We start from the raw sequence: 10786 nt of genomic DNA, 5'->3' as shown, positions 1-10786 counted from the left end.
TTACTAATAAAATATAAATTAGTAAAAAAGAATTTTAATTCATAAATTATTCAATAATAATTAATTAAAATAATATTTAATATATAATTAATAATAATTATTAGAGCTTATTTAACCATAATTTTCCCTTTTGCAACCAATTACTAAGGATAAGTGAAAAAATTTACACCATTTTGTTTATGTGCCATTACTATAACTTTTTAAGTAATTTAAATTAAATACAATTAATATATAAATATTATAATTATAATTAATTATAAATTGGACAAATTTAATTCCATTTCAATATTCAAAATAATTTTAATTGAAAATGGGATTATAATTAATATTTGATTACAATAATCAATAAAATAATAAAATTCAATAATCAACTATTTAATATTAATATAAATACTTCCAAATTAATTGAAAAAAACTAAAAAAGTAATTAATATTAATAATAATTTAAAAACAATCACCGAAGCACTTTTCACAACATTTCATTAAATGTCATCAAAAGTTAAAACAAATGCCATGAAAAGTTTGGTATTGGTGACATTTGCATTAAACGTCGCCAAAACTATTAGATGTGGCACAATTTTCAAATGTCTCCAACATTTTGCTAACTGATGCGTCGAAATCCGGCTGCTCTTAGTTGGAGATGAGGTGGCTTCCAATAGACGACGGACTTGGTTGATATGCATAGAGAGGATCAGAGAGCCCGGGGGTATTTACCCGACGAGGTCGCTCTGATGCTTAAATTTCCATGATAGAATATGTTTCCACATTATCTAGGGATAACATTATTAGTTGATAAGGTTAATCACTTCCACCCGAATCGGGCGGGGGGGATAATGCTAGCTGTTACGAGGCGTGATCCCACAGAATTCGAGAACCGTTGGAGTGACTTTCGGGATTATATTATGAGGGCAGATTGGTATACCCGAGCTAGTTTCCCCGAATTGATATTCTCGAGCTAAGGCTTGTACACCTTGAACTGAATCAAGTACTGGTGTCACGACTTGGTACTGAGGTGCCCTTAATTCGGGATGATCTCAGCTCAAAGAACCCTTAGTTCGGGATGATCTCACCCATGTCGAGTCATGTCCACATGTCCCCTTATTATGAGGTCGGGCCAAAATTACCCTCCATCACTAACCAACATGACCTTGCAAAAGGAATGTGAGAAAACAAGATAAATGAAAAGAACAAGTCAAAAAAAAAAAAAAAAAAAAAGAAACACGACAATTATGACTAAAAAGATTTCCAAGAATTGAATCAATGAACATTTTGAGCAAATAATAGATCATGTTTTGTTGGTTATATTTTTGTAATTTTTCTTTTGTTTCTAAATATTATAAACTAAGAATATAATCAATGAGCATTTCTTCAATAGTCATATTTTCATGGTGATAAAATATAAGTGCATATATTTTGTTTTAGTTACACTAAATTTTACCTCTCGTTTTTTAAGTGTTTGTCAATAATTTGACTTTGCATTTAAGCCAACTACTTTCATTAATTAATACTATGCTATTAGAATACAATAAACACCTTGACATTTTCTTTATATAACAATGACCTTTATTTATTTGTGTAGTCATTAGAATACAACGTTTTTAAATCATTTGTTTTGTTCTTAGAGTTTTTCAATACTTTGTACTATGAATAATGCTTTATTTATATTAAATTTTTTATCTTATAGTATTAGTTAGTTTTGAGATAGAGTTGTTTTTTACTCTATTGTATGTTTTTTTGTATTTGCAAATTGAATATAAATTGTACAAATCAACATTTTTGTTTCTAGAATGGATTTGAAGTAAAGTGAGGGGGAAAAGAGAAATACTACTTTTAGCATTTTTAATGAGTATTCACATTTTCTCCCATTGCAACTTAGAAAACGTTGTTGTTGTTTTTGCTTTATTAAAGTGACACATTGTTTTTTTAGGGGGGAGCAATTCAACATTATTTTTGAAAGTCCAATTAAAAATGTCATTTTAACAAAAATGTATATATATGGCTCCATATATATATATATATACATAAAATATTATATATGAACCTTTTGAGAGAAAATGAAGTGAAAAGAGCCCTATGACATTTATAATTGGACTTTCAATTAATAAAAATCATTGTAAAATTATTATTATTTTATTAATAGATTTGAGTTAAATTTTATAATTTCTAAATATCATTTAAATAGGTAACCTAAAGCATAGGCTTATTGAATACTTTGCACTTAAATTGTTATATAATATATGGAGCCATATTGGCATCAAACTAATGGACTCATGTAATACAGGTTTAAACTAATAACTCTACAATTGGACTTTATTTTATAAGTTATTGTTAGATAAATTTGCATTGGTTTTTATTATGTTAAAGTGAAATTTAAATTAATGAAAATTATTAAGTTACTAAGTTAAATAAGCTATTAGTTAACCACTCCTAATTTGTTAAATCATTACCCCTCTTTTTTCCCATTCTAACCACTCCTAATTTGCCAAATCATTACCCCTCTTTTTTCTTGGATTCAAATTCGAATATTGCCTAATCCGATTCGATTTCGATCCGTTTACACCTCTAATCTTAACCCACTTCTCATATTCCTAATAACTCTCTCCTAAAAATCCCTTAAATATATGCATCTCTCTTACTTCATTATCTTAAATTAAATTATTATGTTTTAGCGGAAAATAATTTAAAGAGGCTTAAAAAAGAAACAAAACTTAATTGGTTTTAAAAAATCAAGTAACATGATTATCCCATAATTAACTTAAAAGTAACTTAATTAGTATCTAATGATTGGCTAACTAACGTATCACAAATGTATAATATCAAATAATTAAATGATCAAAAATTGAATTTCACTAAACTAAATTAATTAATTAACCAAAGTAACCTTTACTAACCTAATAATTTAGTTAGCGTTAATTTATTATGAAATTAATTATTTTATTCAATAGATTGATTAACACCTTCTAAAAAATTAATTATTTAACTTGTTTACTAACCAAATAAAGAACTAGGGATGCAACTCAGGTGGGTTGGGTTGGTTTATAGGTCAACCTAGGCCCAATCTTAAAATGCAACCCTTAGGCTCAGGTCTAGGAAAAGGTTAAGCGCAAATTTATCAACCCAAGCCCAACTAGATCTTAACCCAATACAACTCGAATTGGGCTTAAGCTGAGTTGGGTTAATTGGGCTTGGGTGGATTGATTGGGTTTTAATTATGTATATATTTTTACAAATGTACATATACATTGAAAAGATATGCTTACATAAATATAGTACACATATGTATGTATTTATTTAGAAAAGCTTGGGTTGGGTTAGGCTTAGGTTGGGCTCAAGATATTGAAAACTTTAACCCAAGCCCATCCAGAGTTTAGGTCGGGCCCAAGCCCAGCTTGCAACGTTAAAACTCAACCTTTATTCTTTTCAGATTATTATGTAAAACGTTGCCTGTCTCGTATCAAATAAAAAAACTATATCTCAAATTGCTCTATTAACCTACAATCTTTAAAAATAATAAAATTAAGTTACTAACTTAATTACTTATAATTAATTTAATAACTGTATGTTTTTAAATTATTATTAACTAATAGCTTATTTAACTTAGTAACTTAATAATTTTCATTAATTTAAATTTCACTTTAACATAATAAAAACCAATGCGAATTTATCTAACAATAACTTATAAAATAAAATTATATGTTAATTATATTAATTAAATTTAAAATCCATTTAATGTTTTTAGAATAGCAAAAACTATTAATAAAATAACAAAAAATATTAATTTTAAAATAATTTTATAAACTTAACAAACAACCAGCAAAGATCATACAAATTTTTTAATAAAATTAAAACCCATGTAAATTCAATTTAAAAATAATTAACAAAGCCGAGTTGGGATCTATCTCCCGCCAACAAAACACATTCCAACACCCTACCAACTTGATCTAAGATTGTACATCTCACCATGAAATTGGGACCCACCATAAAAGTGGGACCTACCTTATATCAGATGTCTAGTGTCCGATCATGTTGGTAGGTTGTTGGAATGTAATTTGTTGGTAGGGGATCCAGAACATAGCTTATCCATTGCAATAGATAATTATAAAAATAAATTAAAATTCATGTAAATTCAATTTAAAAATGTAAAATATCTAGTAAAATATAATACAATTTTCTTTTTATATTACATAATTCACAATACAAGGGTAGCACGAAACATCCATGGACCTAACCACAAATACCTTGTATTTTGTGGGTTTGATCATAAGGGATATCTAGTGAGTAGTGACCAATTCAACCATCTCCTAATCACAGACCCCCTTGTATTATAGGGTCTGTGACAAAAATCCCCTTATACTTTATTTTGTGACAAAGACCCCCTTATATTATATAATCTTGAGACAAAAATCCCCTTCCATTGAAATCCGCCGTTGTAATATTTTTCAATTCTCATATTACCCTTCTAATAACAATTGGGAGAAAAATATACACGAGCAGCGGTGGTGGTAGCTGTTAAAGCGGCAACGGACTTCCGAAGTCCTCCATCTCTCTTCCTCTCTCTCTCCCCCAACAACGTAGCTGATCAAGTGATTGAGCACGAGAGAGACAGAGAGGGAGGGAAAGCCAGAAGGGAGCATTTAGTATCCACCGCCTCGACTCCTCCAACTTCTAGGCAGTGTTGGCTCCAACCGACACGATTGGCAGAGTTCCTGCGCCATTCTTTCTAGCAAGGTCGTTAACCAACAGCAGGAGACGGAGAAGAGTGACAATGCTGACTTAACTGCCGTTAATGGTCACAAAACGCTAGATCTTTTCCCTATCGAGAATCTCCCTAAGCCTCTGACCATTATCGATATCTCTCCCGCTCTGATGCACGGCTCCCAACTTCGTGTCGCTTACCAGGGAGTTCCCGGTGCTTACAGCGAGGCCGCAGCCGGTAAAGCCTACCCGAACTGCGAAGCCATCCCTTGTGACCAGCACGAAGTAGCCTTTCAAGCGGTGGAGCTACGGATCGCCGATCGGGCCGTGTTGCCTGTAGAGAAATCGCTAGGATGTAGCATTCACCGGAATTATGATCTACTCCTCCGTCACTGCCTCAGAAGTTCAGAGGGCTTATTCATTCATTGAAGGCTGATATGACCACTCTAGATTGTACATATGGAGAAGATATAAAAAAATGGGAGACAATAATGTTTGTTCAAAACTGATCTAAGCTCTGAAGACAGGGTAGTGTCGTTATTTCCATGCTTGGTTGCAGTTGTTCTTGGCCGTTCTAAACAAGAGGACTTGGGATTAACTAGCAGTCGGTTAATATTGTAGTATGATTTCTTCTAAAGTGATGCCCAATCAATCCCCGAAGTTCTGTTGGAAGGATTAAAACCTCCTTGTCCCATTCCAAAGTGATGCCCATACTCGCCCCTTTTCGGGCTTTCCCTCCCTTCCCTCCTCTGTCTCTGTTGTGATCAATCACTGGATCAGCTGCGATGGTGTTGGGACTGAGCTTCGTGCTCAATATCTGCTTGTTTTTTTCCGGGAAGAAGAAATGGGAGGAGAGAAAGGGGAAGGGGAAGAAGAGAGATCGGGGGAAAGGAGAGAAAGGGAAAGGAAGGGAGGACTTCAGAAGCTGTCTCCCTTGGCATAACCACCATTATTGCTGTTCGTGTATCGTAAGGTCGGGGAAGATGAACAATATTTTTCTCCGAGTAGTTATTACAAGGGTGATATAGATATAAAAAATATTGTAACAATGCTTTTCAACGGAAGACTAATGGAAGAGGGTATTTGTTTTACGGTCATAGCATAGGGAAAGTTTTTGTTTCAAAACAAAATACAGGGGGTCTTTGTCACGAACCCCATAATACAAAAGGGTATTTGCAATTTACCCTTTATCAAACGATACATAACCCAAAATAAATCTTAGGATGGATTTATCTAATTTAGCTCATTTACAAATATCTCAAGACTCTTTTTATCTTTAGTTTCTCTTAACAAAGTCTATGCATTAGATATATAAGTTGAAGGATATAGATACATAAATATTAAGATAAATGTTTTTATAAAAAAAAGATATATAGATACACAGGCCAGTTTAGATTTTGGACTTATTTTTAAGTTCTTATTTCTTTTTTGGCCCATCTTGACCAACAACGACTCATTTTTTAAAATACATATATTACCCCGTTTAAAATAAGTGATATTTCACCAAATGTTTATAAATTCTTATTAGAATAATAACTTATTTTTAAATATTTATTCAATAAAAGTTTATTTTTCATATTACACTCCCAAACTTGGCTATTAATGGAATAATATCAGGTGTAGACGTGTCTAGGGCTGGGTAGCTTGATGGGCCAGCGTAGCCCCTAGACGGGCTTGAACATGAGTTTTAGCTTGCAGGCTTGACCTTGGGCCTAAAAGCCCGACTCGGTTTTTTGGGCCAGGCTCAGGATTTGTTAAAAAAGCCTGACCCAACTTTTATATAGTTTAAACACTAAATTCCTAAACCGCCTAACCCTAATCCTAAATTCTTCTCACTTTTCTTCTTATTCTCAGTTTCTCACTCACAGACTCTCGGAACTAATGAACCCAGGTGTACTATTTTCACTCTGCAAACTTAGGCATTGGTGGCCAGTGCCACCGGATCTAGGTCCTCTCTCTCTCTCTCTCTCTCTCCGGTTGGCACCTTTTTCATCTCCTATCTTCTCACTTTTCTTCTCATTCTCAGTTTCTCACTTTTGGACTCTTAGAACCAACGAACCCAGGTGCATCGTTTTTGACTTTACAAATTTAGGCATTGGCAATGGGCACCACCAGAACTAGGTTGTCTCTCTCTCTCTCTCTGATTGGCACTGTTTTCATCTTCTATCTTTTTGCTTTCTCAGTTTTCATTCTCACTCTTAGACTCTCAGGAACTGGTTAACTCAGGCACAATTCTCTCACTCCCAAGTCAGACCTGTGGATTCAGACCCGGGTTTTGGGATTTTTGTGAGGGCTGGGCTCGGGCCCAAATTGTAGGCCCATTGATCGGGGCGGATTCCTGAAAAATTTCTGTTAACGAATAGCAAAGGCCCGAGCCTGGCTTGCCCCGGCCCATAAACAGGTCTATTCAGGTCCTTTTTACTTAAAAAAATAGTGTAACTTTACCCGCTTTAGTTTACCAATTGGGCTGGGCAATTCCTTCAAAACTATGGGTTGGGCTCACCGTTTTACCAATGGGGCCTTTTGATAGCTTTCAACTTTCAACCTGGTCTTTGCCTGACTTATGTGCAGTGTGCCCCACGAATGAATTTATCCTTTCTTATCGCCCACGCAAAGAAGACAAAAAAAAAAAAAATTGGAGGCTGATGACTGATCCATTGTATTGTGGTTTGTGGACCTAGGTTCGGATCCAATAACTATGTGGGCCCACCAGGTGAGAAATCCAAAGTCATCGTCCATATACGTGGCATCTATCACAGCCATCCAATCCTCGAGACCGACTATTTCGAAAATCCATAGATAAAAAGCGGAGCGTGGATGATTTGTATTGGTTAGGAGGTTCGGTCACCGATTCAACCAAACAAGGAGCTCCACTATAAAAGGGGGTTGCTCTCGTCCCTTTTACCTTGTGTTCGTTTTCTTTCCCTTTCTTTGAAAAAGAAGGGTGAGGGTTCCTTCTCTCTACAGCTTTCAAGGTGAGGGTTCCTGATCAAGATCTCTCTTTCCTTTGATGATATTGGTTTGTTTTTCTTGTTTATGTAGTTCTTGTTGTGATCTGATTTTCCCTTGAATCGACCCGCTTCTTCTGTTTTCTTCTTTTCTTATTCTACTTTCTGGTTTTTCTTCTCCTTTTATCATCTAGGCCTAGTCGTTTTTTTGTTTAATTACCAATTTCTTCACCATAAATAGGCTGATGAATTTTGATTTTTGAATCTGTAAAATTTTAATTATATTTCTGCTCTTGTTCTCTGCGCCTTCTACATGGAAACATACTCCGCCTTTCTTCATGATTCGGATCTTTGGCTTCTTGTAATCTGTAGATAAGGTGTTTTTTGTCCTTTTATCTTCCCTAGATTCGGTTTGTTTCGTCCGATCCATACGGAAAGATATTTGATATCGGTTTATTTTTAATAAGTTTTCGTTGCTTCCTAGTGTACTTCTCTGGGTTTTGTTGCAAGATTCGTGAAACGATGTGTAATTTTTGGGTTTTCTGTTTTAACCTTTGTGATCGCTGGTGAATCGAGTCATGTAATATTCTTTACGATATTAAGAATAGAAAATTTTACTTCACCTTGCTGGATATGTTTTCTGACAATCCGATGGGTTTGCAAGATTTTTGATTTTTCTGTTCAGTCCATGCACTTGATGAACTTGGCTTCGATGATGGGTGATCCTTCTGTTGGGATTTACCCTTACAATCATTTGTTTATGCTGCTGAATGTTTTAGATGTTGGAGATGTTTTTGTTTATGCTGCTGAATGTTTTAGATGTTGGAGATATTTTTTGTTAATGGTTGAGATCTTTTTCCGTTTGCTGATTTTTGTTTCTCCTTGTTCCTTCTACAGATGCAGATCTTTGTTAAGACACTCACTGGAAAGACTATCACTCTCGAAGTTGAGAGCTCTGACACCATTGATAATGTTAAGACAAAAATCCAAGACAAGGAGGGAATCCCCCCAGACCAGCAGAGGTTGATCTTCGCTGGGAAACAGCTCGAGGATGGTCGGACGTTGGCTGATTACAACATCCAGAAGGAGTCCACCCTCCACCTTGTTCTCCGTCTGAGGGGTGGAATGCAAATCTTTGTCAAGACTCTAACCGGAAAAACAATCACTCTTGAAGTTGAGAGCTCTGATACGATTGATAACGTCAAGGCAAAAATTCAGGATAAGGAGGGCATTCCCCCAGACCAGCAAAGGCTAATTTTTGCCGGAAAGCAGCTCGAGGATGGTCGTACTTTGGCTGATTACAACATCCAGAAGGAGTCTACCTTGCATCTGGTCCTCCGTCTTCGTGGGGGTATGCAGATCTTTGTCAAGACGTTGACGGGCAAGACTATCACTCTTGAGGTTGAGAGTTCTGATACAATTGACAATGTAAAGGCAAAGATCCAGGACAAAGAAGGGATCCCACCTGACCAGCAGAGGCTCATCTTTGCCGGAAAGCAGCTTGAGGATGGTCGGACCCTTGCAGATTACAACATCCAGAAGGAATCCACCCTCCATTTGGTACTTCGACTTCGTGGGGGAATGCAGATCTTCGTCAAGACTCTGACTGGAAAGACCATCACTCTCGAGGTTGAGAGCTCTGATACAATTGACAATGTAAAAGCAAAGATCCAGGACAAAGAAGGGATCCCACCTGACCAGCAGAGGCTCATCTTTGCCGGAAAGCAGCTTGAGGATGGTCGGACCCTTGCAGATTACAACATCCAGAAGGAATCCACCCTGCATTTGGTACTTCGTCTTCGTGGGGGGATGCAGATCTTCGTTAAGACTCTGACTGGAAAGACTATCACGCTTGAAGTTGAGAGCTCAGACACCATTGACAATGTCAAGGCCAAGATTCAAGACAAGGAGGGAATTCCACCGGACCAGCAGAGGCTCATCTTTGCTGGAAAGCAGCTTGAGGATGGCCGGACCCTTGCAGATTACAATATTCAGAAGGAATCAACGCTTCACCTTGTCCTCCGACTCCGTGGTGGAATGCAGATATTCGTGAAGACTCTAACTGGGAAAACCATCACCTTGGAGGTTGAGAGCTCGGATACCATTGACAATGTGAAGGCGAAGATTCAGGACAAAGAGGGTATTCCACCAGATCAGCAGAGGCTCATTTTTGCCGGAAAGCAGCTCGAGGATGGTCGTACCTTGGCTGACTACAACATACAGAAGGAGTCTACGCTTCACTTGGTGCTCAGGCTTCGCGGTGGAATGCAGATTTTTGTGAAGACCCTGACTGGGAAGACGATCACCCTTGAGGTGGAGAGTTCAGACACCATCGACAATGTGAAGGCTAAGATCCAAGACAAAGAGGGGATCCCGCCAGATCAGCAGAGGCTCATCTTTGCTGGGAAGCAGCTCGAAGATGGTCGCACATTGGCTGATTATAACATTCAGAAGGAGTCCACCCTTCACCTTGTCCTTCGTCTGCGTGGTGGTTTCTGAGATCTCTGCCTCAAGTTCCTACTATGTTATGCTTTTCTTTAGGTTCTCTCTTAATATGTCTGGACTTTAGCAAGTGATATGGCTAAAATTATGTTTTATACTATTCAGAGATCAGATCTCTGTTTGATGCTTCTATTACTATGAAACTCTGTTGCTAAATGAATGTTGGGGTGGTGGCTGTATCTACAGCTCTGCAGAGAGTCTGCATATGCTTGCTTATTACACAATATTAAGTGCAGAATGTATGGTAATTATTAATATTTTCAGTATTTTTACAATTCTGTGGTTAATTAGCTTTTAATTAAAACGTGAATTTAAGTTGCTTACCACAACATCCTGAAAATCCCTCAGCCCATGTTTTGGGTGTTCTTCAATGTGAATTGTGAATTGTTTTTTACTATTATAAATTTCAAAAAATAAATTAAAACTATCTGGGTTGAAAACGAGTTGTTTCTTAAAACATAAAATGGAGACATGTTTTTGGTTGTAATAGGTTTTTCCACGTTTTTTTGGGGGGTTTTTAAATCTGAAACCAAAGATGTGTTCTTTGAATTTTTTTTTTGAAAATCGCCATCTTATTGGATTTTTCCATGTGCTCATACAATTTGTTTTTATTTTTTTTTTGAAAAATTTAAAACCGAAAG

At 36.2% G+C, this 10786-nt stretch overlaps 1 protein-coding gene across 1 annotated transcript; it reads left to right on the top strand.

Moving 5' to 3' along the window:
* Positions 1–7603: 7603 nt before the first annotated feature.
* LOC148852473 (polyubiquitin-like) lies at positions 7604–10420 on the top strand. The gene is made up of 2 exons (XM_088944033.1): positions 7604–7670; positions 8541–10420. The coding sequence occupies exon 2, from the start codon at positions 8541–8543 to the stop codon at positions 10140–10142; it is 1602 nt and encodes a 533-aa protein (XP_088800159.1). The 5' UTR covers positions 7604–7670; the 3' UTR covers positions 10143–10420.
* Positions 10421–10786: the final 366 nt, after the last annotated feature.

The sequence above is a fragment of the Nelumbo lutea genome, chromosome 5, assembly GCF_056320005.1.
Source record: "Nelumbo lutea isolate HS-2025 chromosome 5, American lotus-T2T, whole genome shotgun sequence".
NCBI lineage: Eukaryota > Viridiplantae > Streptophyta > Magnoliopsida > Proteales > Nelumbonaceae > Nelumbo > Nelumbo lutea.
The sequence above is the reverse complement of the archived record's forward strand: the minus strand, read 5'-3'. Positions and strand labels throughout refer to the sequence as shown.

Coding starts and splice junctions, on each gene's coding strand:
- LOC148852473 (XM_088944033.1), top strand. CDS start 8,541: ATGCAGATCTTTGTTAAGACACTCACTGGAAAGACTATCACTCTCGAA.